This window comes from Phoxinus phoxinus, assembly GCF_949152265.1.
Source record: "Phoxinus phoxinus genome assembly, chromosome: 24".
Lineage (NCBI taxonomy): Eukaryota > Metazoa > Chordata > Actinopteri > Cypriniformes > Leuciscidae > Phoxinus > Phoxinus phoxinus.
In genome coordinates this window covers 11,122,380-11,142,914 of record NC_136899.1, presented here as the reverse complement: position 1 = coordinate 11,142,914, position 20,535 = coordinate 11,122,380, and the positions used below count along the sequence as shown (strand labels likewise).

Genomic DNA, 20,535 nt, shown 5'->3' with positions numbered 1-20,535 from the left:
GACCTGTCTTTTTGTCTGTCCAGCAGTCTCAGTGAGCAGGAAGACTCCAACTCCCAGAATTCCAAAGGTGCAAATGTGTAACCCTAAAAGGAGAGGCGGAGCCTGTACAGTTCAGTCATTGTCGGAATGTTCAATGTGTGTCAAAAAGCAAAAGACTGTCTGACTGGCATTTTCAGTCAGAAAGCCCGGACCCCTTAGTCCGTCGTTGAGTTGTCTGGGTCAAATGGGAAGGTAAAAGTGCCTTGCCTTCAGCAGATGTCCTTCGGCGTACATTGGCCGTCACTTTTTTTTGGAGGGAGGGAGGGAGGGAGGGGGGGGTTTGGAGACATGCAAACACAGTCACATGGTCAGTCCAGTGTTTTACAATAGATGAAAAGTCAATATTGCAGTCACGTCACACAAGCTGTGCTTTTCCAGCTTCTATCAACTCATCGCTGGATGCGGTTTTCCTGAATCGGGACTGATGGGATACGCGTGCTTTGAAGGGCTGAATGAAAGTTTAATGAAGGAAGTGGGTTATTTAAGTCATATGTAAATGTCTACTGGTCATGTTTTCTGCATGTCGCCATCGTTCCGGATCGGGCCAATGACATCAGGGAAGAAGGACAAGAGGGGGGAAATGGGTTGACCGGCAACACACGCTCTTGTATATCACACTCTAATTGAAATGTTCATTTGTTAAATCCTTCGCTCTGTTGGGTCAGTGGGGCGTCTCTCACCCTACAGGGTGGATTGCTTGGAGAATAAGGGAGTGAGTGGAAGTGTTAAAGTTGGAAACCCTCCATGGGAGCCTCACACTGCTGGAAAAGGAACTGCTGCTGCTGGAGGTCAACGGCAGGTGCCAGAGCCGGATCTTCATCATCTGTGCTGAAGTAGCGTTCGATCAGGTCAAAAGCCTTTTGGTAGATCTCCTGGTTCTCATGACCCTGTAGGAACTCCAGTTTGTCCAACCCTGATGGAAAGCAATATAAAAAAAATTATCATAGTTTGTCTTTTTCTTATGAAAATCTTTTTTTTGTCATTTATTTTTAAAGTAATTTCACAAAGAGATGCAAAAAATAAAAAGTTAAAACAAACATGAAACTGTTTGTGAAAATCTGATCTCCTAAAATACCGTTTTCATCATTAATGACATTAAGAAATACACTGCTTAACATAAAAAAGGATTAATTGTTGAAAGTTTGGGATTTAATGAAGCATCTGAAGACCCGAGAGAACCAATTACAGGCATTTGATCAGTTAAGGACAAAAATATGGAAATCCAAAGTGTGACGGCTAACATACCATACGCCTCCTCAATGAGCGCGCAGTAGGGGTTGATTCCTCCTCCTCGTTTAGCTTCCAGCTCACCCAGTCGTAGGATGTTCTCCAAGCCATTTAGGGCCACCTGTACGATCTTTGAATCCATCAGCGTCAGGAGGTCACATAAAGGCTTGATGCAACCAAGTTCGACAAGATGCCTAAGGAGACGATCAAAACGTTATAATATATATAGCCATCTTGGTTGCTGCTGCAGGAAGTGATCCGATCACAAACGACACGTTAAGACCAGGCTTAAGAAGTGATCGGTCTCACCTGATCTGCTCAGCAGAACCGCCAGATGTGGCGTTTGTGATGGCCCACGCCGCTTCCTTTCTTGTGCGGAACTCCGCTACTTGCAGAATACTTATCAACGGGGGGAGCAAATCTGCATCCATCACCATCTACAAGTTACAATGATCCAAAGAAAGAGTGTGAGACAAAACGACACTCAAACTGAAGTTTATGTGTTAAACTCTTCAAACATGCATGCACCTGTATTTGTGCACGATTCCCAGCTGTGATATTGGAGATGGTCCAACATGCCTCTTTTTTAATGGACTCTTTCGGGCTACTCAGAAGGTGAAGCAGACTTTGCAGGGCAGAGCAGTTAAGAATCACCTGTGCATAAGAAAACAGATGAAAAGTTACATCCGAAGTATGTATTAGCTACAACATTACAGCAGAGGTCCGGGATTGCAGTATGTATCAGCTACAATAATATTGTAATTGTTGTTTTAACGATGTAGAAGCTGACATTAACACCTTGAGAGTGCTTTTACTGCATGATGTAGCCTAGTTGAACGCAGTGTCCCTGTGTGAGTTTTTGTTTTATATATCCATTTGATATAGTTAAGCCATATCACAACCAAACGTGCTGTTTTAGAGCTGTCAAATTCATTTGAATCTAAAATATTAGTCTAATTTAAAATAAAATCCACATTCGAATGCAAAAACGGTGCATTCGAATTTTAGGTTTGCGTTAGATGCTGGCAAACCCCACATTATCGTTTACATTAGGAAATCAATCCGGGCGAATGTATTTTCGTGGTGGAAACTGGACATGTTCAAAACATTTTGGACCCCATTTACATCTGTATTTAGCATTATACACTTGTGATCGGATTGATGAAAACACTTAATACCAGGTGTAAACAGAGCCTTGGTTACGTCAACCCTGTAATCAAGCCATTCAACACAGAATGGATTTTTTTCCAGCACTGCTTTTCAAGGTAAACATGCTCTAGACGGGCATCTTTGACTGTTACACTCGCGTCTCACACAAGAGTCGCATGTTTAGAAAGCCATGTAAAGTTAAAAGAAGTTCAACAAGTCTCTCAAGACTTTTCTTTCTAGTGATTTTACACAACAGCTCAATAAACAAGAAGTGGTTTTGCTCTATTGCGAATTTGCGACAACGTAAATAATTCCAAAGCCACAGGGGATCTGTTGTGAGTCTCAGAGCAACACACAGTGGAGTTTAGCTCCTGAATGAATAAGCGTTTTTGAGCGAATCAATGATTAAATGATCCATTCATAAAGGCGGTCACTTGCTTCGTTCCTGAATGAATCAGGAATAAATTACTCAATGACCTTAATTTTATTTTCATATTTAAAATATTACATTTAAAAATATCATAGTTCAATATTCAAAATAAATGACATAACATAATTAATTTCATAGCATTATTTATGAAATTGTAACTGCAGTGTAAATATATTCAAAAGCTTAAGTTTAGATGGAGCACATGCGCTATTGATACTGATTTGATTGGTAAAAGCCTAGTCTTAAAACTCTAATTGAAATTGATTAAATGTAAGAATTTCACATGATGCATGCACCTAAAAAAGTTAGAAATAATTGCCCATATAAAAGGTAAAACTGCCCCTAGAAATATATATATTTTTAAACCAACAGGCCTAAACCAGCCATGGTACCAGCACAAAAAAAACACAGCAAAATATTGTCTAATTATTGTTATCAACAAAATCCAGGAAAATATTGAGATGTAATTTTGTTACCTATAAAAAAGGAAAGAAAAAAGCTAAATTATTTCACCTGAGTCTGTAGGTCATCTCCTGTGACAATGTTCCCCACGGCTCTTAGAGCAGGGGACACCACCTTATATTCTGCATGTCTGCAACATGAAAACAACCTCAGAAAACTGTTTTCAAGTATCGCCAAAAAAAATACAAAGAAGAGAAGCCCCATTAGAAAAGCCTAAGCCAGTGGTTCTCAACCAGAAGGGACTGGGGCCTAATGCAAACTTCCAGGGGACCTCAAGATGAATTAATCTAAATTAATTAAAATAATATGAATCATCATTCAAATCAGCAAAAACCAAGATATTTCTTATTTTATTTTTTCTGTAAAGACCCCATAGTCTTGGAAAACATGGATACTGTATATGAGGTAGCCTAATTTTCAAAAAATTAATGAAATACATAATATACATTTTTATTTTTGGTTATGCCCAGCTCGAAAATAATTATTCGGTAGAAATTGAGTAAGAAAATAATCTCTCTAATTCGTATCCAGTAAATCACAAATGACTGTAAAAGTCAAGTCGAGAATGGAGGGCCTTTAAATCACAAAGGCTGAGAACCACTGACCTAAGCCATTTATTATTCTTCCTATCTGTGTTTCATGTCTTACAGCAGCAGCTCCACTAGTCTGCGACAGACTCCTGAGTCAATAACAGCCTGGATCTTTTCATTGGGACCGTCGGACAAATAAGAAAGAGCCCAGCATGCATCAGCCAGAATGTCAGTATCATTCACAAAGAGCAGCCAGGACAGAACGCTGAGACACGGTGACACCTGCATCAAAAGACAAATACAACTTAGACCTCACCTTAAGTTTAAAGGCGTGTATACTCATGTGACTTAATTATGTTTAAATAAATTACTCAATTATTAAGTTAATATTGATTATATTTGAATATGCTAATCCACGTCAATATATTATAAAATAAAACAAATGAAATTTTTTATAAAATCAACATTAACTTAATCAAGATATTTAATTAAGCATAATTATTAATAACATGTTCTAGTTTAAGCAAACATGACCATGATGACACACTCACATGATAAAGACTAAAGTTAATCACTTTAAATATTTCAAGTGAACCTGGACATTCCACATTATAATGTACAGAATAAAATTAGACTATATTTTAACAGTGTGCATTATTAGTGTTTTCAAAATTAATGTTAGATGATGGTAAAAATTATCAAAATGTAAAGATGAGCTTGGCTCAATTAAATAATGCTGCAAATAATATAATATTTTTTAAAGCACTATAGAAATGAATTGTTTTTAATTGTGAGGAAATAGGAGATTTTACCTTGGCAAAATCTGGGGGTGGGTTTTTCCCTCTGCACAGGTTAGACAGAGCCCACACGGCATTCCTCATCATAGTCAGGCGATTTTGTTTAGCCAATAACCTGCAATGAGAACCTACATCATTAGAACAACCATTCAACAGTATGGTTGTTTTAAATGAATGCGTGCGTGACTTACTGTACTAGAGAGGGTAGAATAGTGCAGTCCAGAACATAATCTCTGCACTCAGTGCTGTCCCCTGCGATATTGCCTAAAGCCCACACCGCCTGGAGTGAAAAAAGACAAATCACATCAAATTAAGTCCTATTTTATTATACCTAACTGGGTCTTATTTGTGCCCCTTCAATGCAAATGTGTACAGATGCTAACCTGTTCTTGTACATCCTCGAAATCAGAGCTGAGCATCTCAATGAAAATGGGCACTGCCCCAGCCTGGATGACCACACGTGTCTGGTGGGATGTTCCTGATGCGATGTTAGTCAGAACCCACGCTGCTTCAAACTGCAGAGACAGAGTATTTGTCACCATACTGCAGAAAAGCATTCACTAATGCACCATTCAAAGAGGATTAAATAAAGATACCTATGAGACTTGCAAAATATACACATTCCAATAGTGCGAGCGTGTGCTGGGAGAGACTCATGCCGGATGACTCACTGTCTCACTGCTGTGACTTAGGGCCCAAGACTGAAGTGGTTCTTCTGGCACTAGACCGCATAGCTCATTTTAATTAGGGACGTGCACCACGACTAATATCCAGAAATGTTGTAAACGACTGGTCGCCCAGACTCTAGTCTAAGAAACCCCCAGAAGACTGTCAAAAAACAGTGTGTAAAACTAAGCAATGCGTTTGAAATGGGCTACTTGATCTAAAAATCAACCAGTCAAATCCTGTACTGAATGCTGCTGAAAAATAGGTCATATGCTGAGCTTGTCTTGCATTATGATACAGCGTTAAGTTAAAGGTATGGTATGTAATTTCAGAGAGGCTAGCAATAGCAAGTTAGCTTTGAAAGCATGAGATCCCACCCTCCCTTCAGAGCCCTCCAAAGAACAGCTCCAGGTAGAACTTCACGGGTTGCCATCTCGTAATTACGATTATGACATAGCATGAACGCAGCATAAGCTCATTGTTTTGGTTCAGGAGGTACTGTAAATGGCAGCTCAACACATCATACCTGTACTGTAAAGTTTTCTCACCGGTAAATGACACATGATGTAATCCAATAACATTGTCTCTGGTCGTCTCGCTTCTGGTCTGTGCACGTTCATGTGTTTTGAAGGAGGCGTGGCTCTGGACAGCGATTTGCAGGGAGCGTGGGATTGCATGCTTTCAATGCTAGCAGGCTAAAGTTAGCATTTCCCAGATCACCTATTGCACCTTTAATATTTTGACCACTTATATTATTGATTGCTCAGGATCAGGATGTGAAGAGTTTCAACCAGTATAACAAAAATTACCTTTAATCAACGTTAGCCAATATAGACATATTTATTAAACTCAACAATCAATTGGCAGTGCGGAAGCAATAATTACAAACTCAATATTATTAACAGAATACCTGAGTTAACTGTTTCTTCAACTAAGCAGAAAAATCAAAGACCAGAATCGAAACTAAAAAATCTTCATTAATCCAATGGAGCCAACCAACCCTGTGATGTCACTGGTTGTAGAACTGCAAGATGGCAGCACCCTTGCTACAAAAGCTATTTAAAAACATATTTTGGTCACACTTTAGTTTAGGGTCCAATTCTCACTATTAATTACAACTTTTGCCTCAAACTCCTAATTACTACTTCTTAAAAGTTAGTAAGGTAGTTGTTAAGTATACTGTAGGTATTGGGTAGGATTGAGGATGTATAATATGGTTATGGAGAATAAGGCATAATATGTGCTTAAGTACTTATAAAGAGTCAATATCCTACTAATATGCATGCTAATAAGAAACTAGTTAATAGTGAGAATTGGACCATAAACTAAAGTGTTACCAATCTTTTTTTCTTTTAAATGGCTACATTTATTATGTTTGTAATATCATTTTTGATTACAATGGAAATCCATTTACTAAATAATGTGAACCTGACTGACTGCTTCTTTTCCACTTTATTCTATTCACTAGGAAACTGAAATAGGATCTGTTTCATTCATGTTTCCCCTATAAAATTTCATACCAGTATTGTCCCTTATAAACGGTCGTATAACAAGACTATAAGCAAGCTTAATTGTTATACAGTTTGACATAACCTACACAATACTTTTCTGTTTTCTTCCAAGTCAAAATACTCCCATACAACACATGCAAGGTCTGAGGTAAATTAACATGACAGTAATTTGAATGTAGCCTTTTTAAATGTGTAAACTAAAAACAACTAGCATTTCCAATGTCGACTAACAGCAGCAGTATTGTTTAGTTGAATAGTCTCGCAAATCCCTAGTATTAATATGACCCAGATACAGCTTATTAAGGTCACCTGTAGCGTGCAGTTCTCTCTTCTTTTCAGGAACTCAACAAATCGCTCCACGACACCGGGGGTGGCAATGACCTCATCAATAGGGGGATTAGGCTCTAATGGAGAATTACAAAGATGGAATTAGCATCCTTTTATCATAAATATGATTATGCAAATGCTAGTAGTTTAGTCTTTGGGGTCTTTCACCTTTAGATAAGAGTTTTCTGAAGCGCTGTGTTCCTATGAGCTGTTGTTCTGGGGAGCTAGAGAAGATCATCTGTATCATGTCCTCAGAAATAACATTTCCCTATAAAGAAGAAAAGACAAGAGGGAAAAATCAATTTATGTTTTTCATCAGTTAGTAAAGACTATGATTAACTATTGTTTTAACTTTCTCACCGTGATTTGGTCCATATTGTTGGCCTGTGATTCCAGGTATCCACTGTCTGACATCCCATCATCCTCCAGTGCTCCATCCTCCTCCACTGTGGCCACATTTCTGCGCTTGAACAGCTGTAAGAACACAAAGTCTCAGATCACTGTGCTCAATAAAAATACCAACATGAGCCGCATATGTATTTCTTTGGGAGAGGGGAGGTTTTTTACAACTCGAAGTAAGGCATTTGTAGGCATATTTGCTACAAGTGTAAATATTGTGGAGCTTTTAAATCATTACACTGTTTGAACATCCTCACCAGTCTGACACAGCAACATTGTACAAATGATAAAACATCAAAGTATGCAATCTCTTGGATTTTTCAGATGTACCGGTAATTCAGGTCAGACAGTTACCAACATTTTCAATGACTGTGTGTGTGTGTGTGTGTGTGTGTGTGGGCTTGGTTTATTATGCATTGTGGGAACCGAATGTCCCCACAAGGATAGTAAAACCTGAGATCACCTCCATTGTGGGGACCAGCCAGCGGTCCCCATGAGGGGAATGGGTTAATAAACATACTAAATTATATATTTTTGAAAATGTAAAAATGCAGAATGTCTCCTGTGATGGTTGGGTTTAGGGATAGGGGCAGTGTAAGGGGATAGAATATACAGTTTGTACAGTATAAAAACCATTACGCCTATGGAATGTCCCCACAAGGATAGAAATGAAAGCTTGTGTGTGTGTGTGTGTGTGTGTGTGTGTGTGTGTAAAACATAATATAAAACATTTTTTTATATAGTAGAAAAATATTTATATTTATCATTACATTTTTATTTCCCTTTACAAAAAATGACTATGTTTTTAACTTACAGCTTTAAAATGTGTATATAATGTTGTAAAAATAAAAAAATAAACATTTGCTGGAAAATGATGGCAAAGTATGCTTTTTTAATAATTTTCAACCCATTCTAGCTGATGATACAAAGTTTTTCTTGCAACTTTGACAAATCCACATGATCACATGTATGTTAAGCAGCTAGATTGTGTCACCTTTGTTTAAATCAGCACAATCTTCAACAACATTTGAAAAACATTTTTTTTTACATTTTTAAAAGACAAAAACATGTACAATTTCAATGAATGTAAGATTTAATGAATGCAGGACATCAAGTGACGGTTCTTTCAACTCTCCCAAATCTCCCTCAGTCCATGCTCTCATGTTTAGTATCATATTTACCTTTATACAAAACACCTAGAGAAGAATGAAATAGAATAACAGAAGCCACTCTCATATCTCCAATTCTCTTACTTGTTCATCTTTCTTTTGTTTGCGAAGTTGCAGGCCTTCTTCCTCCCTCCTCCTCCTCATCTCATCTGTGTTGAGTGATTTGTTTTTATAGCTTTTGAGACGTGCATTGTCCTTCCCCTGACTCATGATGTTGCCTGCTGGAAAGACACAATCAAAGCAAGATGAGCACAATAGGAATCACCAAGACTCATTAAAATAGTGGCTGAATCTCAGCTAGATGACAGATTTTGACAGAACTCTTCAAAAGATCATTTAATGTCACTTGTTTCCTCAGTTGTGGACAAAGTACACCAATCACAATGCCAGATAAGCATTCATTTCCACCGTTTGTGGCATAAATTATTGACAGCAGTAAAAATACAGAATATTCTAGCTGTAACATATTTTTCATACATTTCAATGATGGGTTAAACAAGCAAACAAGGATGTGTCAATAATGTTGTTTAGCCACAAACTGGATATTATCTGTGTCGCATGAAAAAGTCTATCGCAAATAAAATCAAGAAGATAAAGGCTCCAAACACCATCACTTAAAGTTGTGATAAAATGGAAGTAGCTACAGATCTTTTTGGGGCTATTTTGCTTCCATAACTAGGCAAAATGCACTGTTAAGGGTTTATTATTATTTATTTACACTTTATTTATTTGCATCTGTAGATTTCAATTACATGTTTAAAGGCTATTTTCTCAAAATGAGCCAGAAATCTCCAATTAAGTAGCACCTGCATACTTTCCAGTTTGTATTCCTATTTATACTCTTAATGTTTTTTAAAGAGGGGTTTCTTCATATATAATTTGCCTGATTTATGTAACATTTTATTCCTATTTTTCCTGGTTGTTTTTCTGACCATAGTGTAGCATGTTAACATTATGAAACAAAACATTTGAACATGGCTTAATCCAATGTTCAGATTTCTGTTCTAAAAAGGTATGCAAATTTAATTGGATACTGCCTTAACGGCGTTTAATATTTATATTTAGCATATTTAACATATTTCAGACAATTTAGATATACAAAGCAATTTACTTAATGTACAATGATTAATCAACTGGGGAAGGTTGGTGATATCTGTTATTTCAAATTTGTACCCCATTCACCTGTGTTGTTTTGCCCTAAAATACTAAAAATAAGATAGGAAACAGCCAGATTGGGACCGAGCTGGTCATGGGCAGTGGCGCTTCAGCCCGCAGTGAAGGGTAGCGACTGATCCAACCATCTACACCAAAAAACACCCCGCCAAACACACCAATCCAACCGTACATAACGCCAATGAAGCGAAGACGGTCGAGTCAAGAAAATAAAACGTAATTTTAGGTCATCATATGGTAGTGATCATCGATTGAAGAGCAGGTTTGTTGGTAATATCGTCTTAACGCCAGGCTCGCCTCTCCCTCCCAGATCTGCGCAGCAGCCTCTGTTAGCTCCCCTGCTAACCCACCCAATAAGGTTATCCGACAGCTGCTTTATATTTGTGTTTTAACATTTATATCTATTGAATTTAACATAATATAGGTGTAATAAAACCGTTCACACACAAATAATCCACATTGGCGTACTGACCTGTCAAAAAAGTCTAGTTTATCCCTGCGTCGTTTAAGCTGCTACCGTTCAGCCTCCGCCGGTATAGTGATACTGCGCATGCGCACTGCCAGAGGACATCGTGTGCGAACTGAAGCGCATGTCTAGTTCTCGGTGTTGCCAGTTCTCTTACGTAGAGTTCTCTCGTACTGCGTCGAAGAACGCTACGGGAAAGATATTTCTTTGTCGAGATTGAAGCCAAAAATTAATCCTTAATTTTGTAATATTGTAAAACGCTTTTCTGAAGCATACAACCTAGGCGGAGCAATACAGCTCACCCATTGGCTGCTCTGCCAGAAAAGCACAGCCTAAGCGAGGCCAGGACGCTGACCAATGAGGACGCTTCGCGCCCTTCTGCGTCACCTCCCGCCCAAACAGGCGTGGCCTAGGCCTATAAATACGAGCATAGCTGTCTAACACGCCGATTTTCTTAAATTCAACGAAGCTGCACGCATCGCTGGATTGATTCGAGCCGCCACAGCCGTTTGGATACAAGCACCTCAGCAGGACGAGCCCTTACCTGAAGCCGCTGGTCTTCGCCGCCTTCAGCCGCCGTTCCCTGCTGCGCTTCTCCGGCGTGGATATATCCTTTCAGTTTTGTGTGTGTTTTGTGTGTGTGTTCGCCTACCGCGTCACACGCTTTTTCCTCACAAAAGAGCACGAGCGTCTTTATAAAGATGTCTCGCTTTTCCTGCGGCTCCTGCCGAGCCGCGCTCATCGACGGGGACCACCACGAGTTATGTGTTTCCTGCTTGGGCGAGGAACATGCAGCTATCGCTCTCGGTGATGGCGGCTGTCATCACTGCGACATGATGCCAATCGCGACTCTGCGGACTCGCCTTGCATCTTTCGCCGAAGCTGCTCAACCGCCCCCTGTAGCGCCGCGCCGTAAAAAGCGCCGTGCTCAGCGGGTCCCGGAACCTCCCTCCACGAGGAGCTCGCCGCCGCCGCCGCTAGCTCCTCTCAACGTCTCGCTCGAGTCGCTCACCGACGGACAACAGCCGCAGCACGCCGCTTTGTCCGTTATGGATGACGACCAGCAAGCTGTATCAGAGGGAGATGATGATTGCTGTTCGCTTCTCGCTTCGGAGAGCGAGGGTTGGGCGAGCTCTGTGGACCTCCCCTCCCCCGCTGTTCGAGAGCGCAGAGGAGGGAAGATCAGCATCGAGGCGGAACTGATGCGTCTGCTCACACAGGCCGTGTCGAGCCTCGGCCTCGATTGGTCGACGCCCGAACAACCTGCACTCAACCGGCTGGATGGACGCTTCCTCTCTGGAGACCGCGCTGCGCCCCCCTCCAGACACGCACCGTTTCTTCCTGAGCTTCACGAAGAGGTAGCGAAATCATGGAAGGCGCCATTTTCAGCCAGAGTACGTACTTCTGCCTCGCCAGCATTCTCCGTAGTGGACGGTGCTCGAGACAGAGGCTACCACGCTCTCCCTCCGGTCGAGGAGGCGGTAGCGACTCACCTTTGCCCACCCTCTGCGGGACGGCGGGCTAAGGGAGTCCTACCATCCAAAGCTTGCCGCACGTCTTCAGCTCTGAACGGTCGCGTGTATTCCGCCGCCGGACAAGCTGCATCGGCGCTGCACACCATGGCGGTGCTTCAAATCCACCAGGCCAACCTCCTCTGCAAGCTAGACGAGGAAGGCCCGGGCGCGATCAGTGTTCCGGACTTGCGTAGCGCCACAGACCTAGCTCTTCGCGCTACAAAGTCCGCCGCACACGCCATCGGCAGGATTATGGCCACAGCTACTGTTTCTGAGAGACATTTATGGCTGACTCTCTCTGAAATGGCGGAATCCGAGCGCTCTGCGTTTCTCGACGCCCCCATTTCACCGGCTGGCCTCTTCGGATCCTCCGTGAAGGACTTCGCGGACCGATTCGCCGAGGTACAGAAAACTTCGCAGGCCATGAGACATTTCCTGCCAAAGCGCTCCAGTTCCGCAACAGGCCGCCCTAAACAGCCGCCTGCCCGAACTCAGCAGCGCCCCGCGCCCGCCGCGCCGGCCCAGCAGCAACAGGCCCGAGAGAGACCACGGTCTCGCTCCGCCGGACGCCGCCCGCCACCGCGTGGTCCTCGGCCCAAGATCTCAATCAAGCCCGAGGCCTCGGCGCCATCCTAGCCCTGCTAGGAAAAAGACGGTGTTCGGGTCCCGCTGCGGCCGGACTTCCACCAAAGATTCCCGCTTGTACAGCCCTAAGTTCCGTGTTTGTACCAGTGTACTCAGCAGCCAACAAACCGGCCGTAAAGCCCGTTTGCCTGCACACAAACGCCGTTTTCACGGCGACCCAGATAAATCTAAAAAAGAGTTTAATTTCTGGTGTTCCGGCCAAGGCCGATGGTGTAATGTGTGTAACTGCAATGCCCACCCAGTGCCCATTCATTCACACAAGCACAGCCCCGTTCAACACAGGGTTTGCACACATAAAATCGGCTCACACCGATTGTGCTTTACGTGTAGTGAGCGTGCCCACTGTCCAGTGCCCACAACCACTACACACTGCACGTTCCGCGGTTTCTGTAAAAACGAAACTAACGAACGGTCAGTCAGTACACAAACACAGTGTCCCCGGTGTTATAAATGTGCCCGCCACCAAGCGCCCACGTTTATTCACAAACATAACGAGCCCCGTAGGGCTCGCCCCGCGTGCTCTCTCTCAACTCAGAGAGTCGAGCGCGCGCGGGACGCATACTGTGTTAAACATGTCCCCCGCCTCAGACGCCACGGCGTCCATGTCACAGCACATGGTTGCTCTCGTGTCGCCGCCATTTCGCGACCAGAGCCCAGATTACATTCAACCCCTAGTCACACGTGCAGATGCATGGGAAGGACTACCCGGGGTTTCAGAATGGGTGCTAGAGACTATAAAAAGAGGCTATTCGCTACAGTTTTATCGACGCCCTCCCCGTTTCACGGGAAAAGTCGAAACCACAGTAAAAACAGAAGTAGCACATCTACTTCGAGCCGAAATAGCGAAGCTATTGAGCAAAGGGGCCATAGAGCCTTTATCTCAAGCTCAGAGCGAAGGGGGCCTGTACAGCAGATATTTCCTGGTACCGAAGAAAGACGGGGGTCTCAGACCCATTTTAGATCTAAGGCGTCTGAACAAAACGCTTGCAAAACGGAAGTTCAGAATGCTCACGACCAGAAGTATCCTCGCGCAAATTCGCCGAGGAGACTGGATTATGGCAATAGATCTGAAAGACGCGTATTTTCACATACAAATTGCGTCACGTCACAGGCGATTTTTGAGATTCGCCTTCGAGGGCCGGGCATATCAGTACACAGTCCTGCCATTCGGCCTATCCCTAGCACCTCGTACATTTACAGTGTGCATGGACGCGGCGCTGGCACCCCTGAGACTCCGGGGCGTTCGAATTCTGAACTATTTGGACGATTGGCTAATTCTGGCTCAATCGCCGTCAGAACTCGCTCACCACAAGACACTAATACTCGATCACCTCGAGTGCTTAGGTCTGAGAGTCAATTGGGAGAAAAGTTCACTGTTTCCCAGTCAAAGGATCTCCTTTTTAGGACTGGATCTGAACTCACTGTCTATGACAGCACAGCTGTCATCACAGCGCAGGCGAAATACCCTGCAAATGGCGAAATACCCTGCAAATGGCGAAATCCTTCCTCAGCGGCCACATAGTGCCACTCAGGAGATTTCAGAAAATGCTGGGCCTCATGGCCTCAGCCTCAACAGTGCTGCAGTTGGGCCTGCTGCGCATGCGCCCACTACAGTTCTGGTTGAGAGCGCGCGTACCGCGCCGAGCATGGCTACACGGTCGCTATCGCCTCAAGGTCACTCAGGAATGCATTTCAGCCCTGACACCATGGAGAGCGTCAGACTGGTACCGGTCAGGTGTAAGCCTGGGGACTTCCTCGAGCCTGAAGGTGGTGTCCACGGACGCGTCCACCTCAGGCTGGGGAGCACTGCTCGACGGCAGTCCGCTCTTTGGCCAGTGGTCAGAGCGAGCCGAACTACCGCACATAAACTGCCTGGAAATGATGGCAGTGGACTTTGCGCTGAGGCGCTTCTGTCCCCGGATAAAAGGACACCACGTCCTGGTCCGCTCGGACAACATGTCGGTAGTAGCCTACATAAACCGCCAGGGTGGCGTGAGATCCCGGAACCTATTCAGGTTAGCGGAACGCATACTGGTGTGGGCCCAGCACAACCTGCGCTCGTTAAGAGCAATGCACGTGCCAGGCCACTTGAACGTAGGCCCGGACAGACTCTCACGGAACAACGTTCCCACGGGAGAGTGGTCCCTACACACACAGACAGTGCGTCTGCTGTGGAAAACGTTCGGCAGAGCGGAAATAGACCTGTTTGCAAACCAGGAAAACGCTCATTGCCCAGAATTCTTTTCGAAGAGCACGAACGCGCTGGCCAGAGTCTGGCCCCGCCGCCCGCTCTATGCTTTTCCTCCTGTCTCACTCCTGCCTCAAGTGCTGGAGCGTATCAGGGAGAGCGGATGCTCAGTACTGCTAGTTGCTCCATTCTGGACGAATCAGACCTGGTTCCCAGCTTTGATGCGACTGAAAAGTACTGCCCCGTGGCCGATACCAGTGAGGAGAGACCTCCTCTCACAGGCCAAGGGCTCGATTCTGCATCCTCACCCCGAGCTTTGGTCCCTACACGTATGGGCCATAAACGGGTACCCGCTAACCTCCCAAGAGGAGTGTTAGACACGATCGAACAAGCTAGGGCTCCGTCTACTAGACGGCTCTACGCTTCCAAATGGTCGGTGTTCTCTGGATGGTGTTCAGATCAAGGTCTGTCACCACTTCAGTGTGGAGAACCGGAGATTCTCTCCTTCTTGCAAGAGCTATTGGATAAGGGAAGAACCCCATCCACGCTCAAAGTCTATGTGGCTGCCATATCAGCGTTCGTTAATCCAACGCTTGGCCGTTCACTAGGCAGGAACGACCTGGTGGTCCGCTTCCTGAGAGGCGCCAGGAGGTTAAACCCTCCAAGACCTCCTTCAGTCCCCGTTTGGGACCTTTCTACAGTGTTGAACGCTATGAAAGGGGCCCCTTTCGAGCCTATTCACTCAGTTGACATGAAACACCTGTCTCTCAAGACCGTGTTTCTTTTGGCTCTCGCTTCAGTGAAGCGTGTGGGAGACTTGCAAGCGCTCTCAGTGAGAGCTTCTTGTATGGAGTTCGGGCCAAACGACTCTATAGTCGTATTGAAACCGAAGCATGGGTACGTGCCTAAGTCCCTCAACACACCGTTCAGGGCTCAGGTCATCTCCCTGTCGGCCCTGCCGGCCTCAGAGGACGGAAATAGCTCCCTTTGCCCGGTCAGGGCATTAAGAGCTTACGTGTCCCGCTCCGCTGTTTTTCGACAGACGGAGCAGCTCTTCGTTTCGTTCAGCGGGCGCTCCAAGGGACGAGCCGCAGCGAAACAGAGTCTGTCTCGATGGGTAGTGGACGCCATTGCGCTAGCCTACGCATCTAGAGGCTTGGAATGCCCTTTGGGCATCAGAGCACATTCCACGAGAGGCATGGCCTCCTCATGGGCTTGGTATAGCGGAATCTCGTTACAAGATATCTGTATGGCGGCAGGCTGGGCCTCCCCGTCTACATTTATTAGGTTCTATAACCTAGAGGTTCCTGCGTTGCAGGCTAAACTGCTCTCGGTCTAGAAGACTATGTATAAGTGTTCCTGCCCCGCACTGCGGCCCAGGTCACTTCAATGGTAATATGTACAAGTGCTCCTGCCCCGCGCTGCAGCCCAGGTCACTTCAATGTCTAATATGTATAAGTGCTCCTGCCCCGCGCTGCGGCCCAGGTCACTTCAATGTTTAAGCATCACTCACTGACAATGTGTCCCATGAGCATGCTATTACCCCTCATATATATCTATATTTACATATATATGCTATTATGCCTTAAGAGGCACTACTATAAGGGATGATGCTATTTTAGCCGCTCTCCTTATACTTCTTGGGGTAGGCGCTTGTATACCAGGGCGCGCGCGCCCTTAGGTGTCTGTGTCGATCCAAGAACACGCACGGCGGTTTGCATAGGGTTCCCGTAGCGTTCTTCGACGCAGTACGAGAGAACTCTACGTAAGAGAACGTACTCGGTTACTAACGTAACCTCGGTTCTCTCTAGGAGAGGGAACGAGTACTGCGTCTCATGCCGTGCGTGTCCACGCTGCGTCGCTTCATTGACGAAAATCGGCGTGTTAGACAGCTATGCTCGTATTTATAGGCCTAGGCCACGCCTGTTTGGGCGGGAGGTGACGCAGAAGGGCGCGAAGCGTCCTCATTGGTCAGCGTCCTGGCCTCGCATAGGCTGTGCTTTTCTGGCAGAGCAGCCAATGGGTGAGCTGTATTGCTCCGCCTAGGTTGTATGCTTCAGAAAAGCGTTTTACAATATTACAAAATTAAGGATTAATTTTTGGCTTCAATCTCGACAAAGAAATATCTTTCCCGTAGCGTTCTTCGACGCAGTACTCGTTCCCTCTCCTAGAGAGAACCGAGGCTACGTTAGTAACCGAGTACGTTTTGTGTGACGAACGGTGTTGCCATGTCCACTTTTTACGAGAAACCTGGGTCTTTATAAAGGCGCTTATAAACATGGCCACTAGCTGGGTGCATTTTATTACAAATAACAGTTGGATTTGGATTTGGTAATTATGACCAATTAATAGCCTATCACAATAGTTTTACTGATTACAAATGTCAAGTCAATTCTTCTGTAAAGCAGCTCTAAAAGAGTTTGTTTCTCAGCAGCAACTAGTCTTGCATTCTAGTTAGTCTATTTATCCACATTTTACGCGTCTAAGCAATACAGTTGTGATGTGCCGGATGATTATTACACCGCATATTAAAAACAAAAAAACAAAATGTCAATGATGCAGGATCTATTGATTTTTAAAGTTAGATCTTTCAGTTTTTTAGCACAAAACAAATGCTATTTCAACATTTCCCTTAATGAAAAAACACAACAACAATAAAATAGTACAATGACAAATTGCTTATATTAAACAGAACTTTCTTAACGAAATGAATCAGACTGATTATGTAGGCTATTATATAGCCTAACCGAGTTGTAACAAATAAATGAAAGGTCTTTGGATTTTTTCCCAAATTTGTGGTTCATTATTATTTTATTATTATTCTGATGAAAACACAACAGTAAAACAAACTCACTCATATTAAATGAAGAAATGCAAAAGTTCTCTTGAGCTCAGTCATCGCGTCTCACTCTCGTCACGTGACTCCAGCGCTGCTCCGTTGTCCAAATGAACTAAATAGATTTTATTTCTATGAAAATGCAAAACGACGGTTGGGCCGGTGGGCAAGTAATGTAATCGGTATGGCCGAACACCATGTAGCCAAACACCGGTAACAGAATATTTCATCCGTCAGATATCCTGACCTGCTTCAACGGCTATAGGTTTTTGAGCGTGTGTTTTTCCAGGAAGGTCTGGCAACACACTGGTTAATGAGGTTTCGTGTTTTTTTTTCTCTCTCTTTCTCGCTGCACTGTAGTGGGCTATCATGTTAAATGTTTCTCTTTTCACTACAAGGATATTATTCGAAGATAATGGTTTAACTAAAATCTCCGTGTTGTTGTAGGCTATAGCCTCTAGCTACAGATAACGTTAGCCTAAATTAAGTGTAAGTTAGCCTAAAATGAAAGGAACCATTTAATAATATATATTAATAAAGCCTTTATAAAATAATAAGCACACTATTGAATTTTACAATGTAACGTTTACTTAGCCTACATTATCGATATCGATATTTTATCTAACCATTTTAGAAAATCATTTAGGCCTAGCTATAATGACTGATGGCAACCAATGAGATAATGCAATGCGCAACACTGTTGTTGTTGTTGTTGTTGTTGTTTTATCTCATAAAACCCTTATACGCTGTATTGTATACATCACATCATAGTGCTATTTAACGACCAGGCACAACGGAAGCACCCTAATATAGTCTCATTATCCGTGAAAATATCATCCAGGTGTCCTTTACCTGTCCTGGACATGATCCTAACGCTAGAGGGCAGCGGATAATCTGTCTTGTCTTCCCGGACCCCCAAACACAGGTTATACAGACAGAACAACATTTCATTTTCAGCACCAGTCACTGTGACTGTGCCCAAGTTCGAGATGTTATCGTTTCAGGTTTTACGTCATTTGTGCCTGTTTGGAGTCACTAAACCGGTTTGCCATGGTAGAGTGATCTCATGTGGACTGAAGACTTCAACCGTCAATCACAGTCACGGACAACCTGATCCAGGTAGAGCTGCAAAAGAGGCGCTTATATCCTCGCTAAATAAATAGGTGGATTTATTTTTGCAGATATTTTTTTTCCTGTTACTTTCTACATTTCTTAGGAAGATATAATAACCTTTAAAGGCTGTATTTCATTTAATCTGCAATGTCAGGTATGTCATTTATTATAAGAACTTTGGACTTTGGTCCATTGTCAATTATCTACTTGATAAAAAGCAATGGTATTTAAGGAAAACAAATCAAAGTATTCAATCTTTACACATACACTCAAAAGTGTAGGCCTGCATATTTATCTATTGTCATTTATTGGGATGACGAATATTTTTGCTAATAGCTGTTTTCACTTGGTTATAATGTCATTGTATTGTTATAATAATCATTTTGAAAATGTCTAATTTAAAGGAAGAAACATGACTTCTTCATGCTTTAAATTGTGGCTAATTGTACGGACTTAGCCATTGTTTTGTTTTTGTTTCTGCTGATTACAGCAAAATTATTGTTTGGCTCATCTTTTGTATCCCATCAGCCAAACAAGCAGCCTTTATGTGTATAACAACCATGATTAGCAAGATTTTTCTAGTAAAAAAATGTTTTTATCTTACATGATTTTCACTGACCTGAACATTATATTAATTGACAATAATAGAATAGCAACTATTAAATATGATCTTGCATTGGTACCACTTTTTGATTTTCACAATTTCAGTGTCAGTTGTGACATACGAACAGCTCAAAGCTATGCTGGCCAATCACAGCGTACAGCTGTTTGACGTCAGAAATCCAGATGAATTCCAGGCTGGTCGGATTCCTGATTCCATCAACATTCCATGTAAGTCCTTACTGATAGAATCAGTGTTTTTTGTGTGTGTTTTTTTCAGTGGGCACACTAACTCTCATTTTGAATGTATCTCTTAGTGGGACAGCTTGAGGAGTCCCTGAAGCTCCCACCACAACAGTTTCAAGTGCAGTTTAAGGTGAAAGCCCCCAAAAAGGAAGATGATAACATAGTTTTCCATTGCCGAAGTGGGAAAAGGAGTTTGTCTGCTCTCGAAATTGCTCATCGTCTTGGATTCTTAAAGTAGGCTACTGAAAACAGACGCGCGCACGCACACACACACACACACACACACACACACACACACACACACACACACACACACACACACTGATCTCATTATAAGCCTACGTATATGATCCAATTAATTAAATATTCCTTGTTGTTAGAGGTACTACATGTTTTCTTTTTCTTTTTTTCAGGGCACGGCATTATGCAGGCGGATACATTGATTGGGAAGAGCATGAGAAAAAGTAACAGAACTAACTGGGCAGCATTTTTCATCAAATTAACTTCATATTACTGTAATATTCATATCTGGACCATTAATCTGGAAATAGAAGATTATTCTAGATTATTAATTATTGACATTTGAAACTGATAAAACTGACAGCATATTTTGATTGGCATTTGAATTACTTAATATTAGTGTCATTCATATATTTGTAATGGTTCATCTATTGTTATTATTAATCAAACTTAATAAAGCCGAATATAAAAGTGATGGAGCAAAATACTTTAAATAATTGCTGCTTCAGACTGAATTAGAAGAATTTTAAAGGCATTGGACTGTAAAAACCAGTGTGAATATATATTTACAAATCTGCTTCATTCAAATATTTTTAAAAAGACCTTGGACATTTCTTAATATACGTCTCACTGTAAAAAAAATCCAATTGTTTCAACTTATAAACTTGCTGCCTTAATTTTTATGTATAATCAACTTGGTTGTACAAGTAATTTCAAATTGAATTATATTAAACTGACTTGGGTCTCGAATAAATAAAACTATTTTAAAAAAAAATGCCATGGCTTACTGATCATATGGTTTTAGTTT

General features: G+C 42.7%; 2 protein-coding genes across 3 annotated transcripts; one reads left to right on the top strand and one right to left on the bottom strand.

Moving 5' to 3' along the window:
• Nucleotides 1–295: 295 nt before the first annotated feature.
• kpna1 (karyopherin alpha 1 (importin alpha 5)) lies at nucleotides 296–10,495 on the bottom strand. 2 transcript variants are annotated; one of them, XM_079601324.1, is made up of 14 exons: nucleotides 10,352–10,495; nucleotides 8,791–8,927; nucleotides 7,499–7,612; nucleotides 7,307–7,406; nucleotides 7,121–7,215; nucleotides 5,018–5,149; nucleotides 4,826–4,914; nucleotides 4,650–4,749; nucleotides 3,956–4,119; nucleotides 3,359–3,437; nucleotides 1,795–1,920; nucleotides 1,576–1,703; nucleotides 1,285–1,460; nucleotides 296–952 (listed from the first exon to the last, which is right to left on the bottom strand). In XM_079601324.1, the coding sequence occupies exons 2-14, from the start codon at nucleotides 8,914–8,916 to the stop codon at nucleotides 765–767; spliced, it is 1,617 nt and encodes a 538-aa protein (XP_079457450.1). In that variant the 5' UTR covers nucleotides 8,917–8,927; nucleotides 10,352–10,495; the 3' UTR covers nucleotides 296–764. The 2 variants fall into 2 exon arrangements, with proteins under 2 accessions (XP_079457450.1, XP_079457451.1); XM_079601325.1 differs by having other exon boundaries at nucleotides 8,791–8,924; nucleotides 10,353–10,448.
• Nucleotides 10,496–18,467: 7,972 nt separating this feature from the next.
• LOC306992445 (thiosulfate:glutathione sulfurtransferase) lies at nucleotides 18,468–20,493 on the top strand. Its single transcript, XM_079601330.1, has 4 exons — nucleotides 18,468–18,647; nucleotides 19,350–19,472; nucleotides 19,559–19,721; nucleotides 19,901–20,493. Exons 1-4 carry the CDS (start codon nucleotides 18,518–18,520, stop codon nucleotides 19,953–19,955), a joined length of 471 nt encoding a protein of 156 aa, XP_079457456.1. The 5' UTR covers nucleotides 18,468–18,517; the 3' UTR covers nucleotides 19,956–20,493.
• The last annotated feature ends 42 nt before the right edge of the window (nucleotides 20,494–20,535 follow it).

Coding starts and splice junctions, on each gene's coding strand:
- LOC306992445 (XM_079601330.1), top strand. CDS start 18,518: ATGTTATCGTTTCAGGTTTTACGTCATTTGTGCCTGTTTGGAGTCACT. Junction 18,648..19,349: donor TCACGGACAACCTGATCCAG/GTAGAGCTGCAA, acceptor TCACAATTTCAG/TGTCAGTTGTGACATACGAA. Junction 19,473..19,558: donor TGATTCCATCAACATTCCAT/GTAAGTCCTTAC, acceptor TGTATCTCTTAG/TGGGACAGCTTGAGGAGTCC.
- kpna1 (XM_079601324.1), bottom strand. CDS start 8,916: ATGAGTCAGGGGAAGGACAATGCACGTCTCAAAAGCTATAAAAACAAA. Junction 7,407..7,498: donor ACAATATGGACCAAATCACG/GTGAGAAAGTTA, acceptor TCTTCTTTATAG/GGAAATGTTATTTCTGAGGA. Junction 1,461..1,575: donor GGTTCTGCTGAGCAGATCAG/GTGAGACCGATC, acceptor TCGTCTCCTTAG/GCATCTTGTCGAACTTGGTT.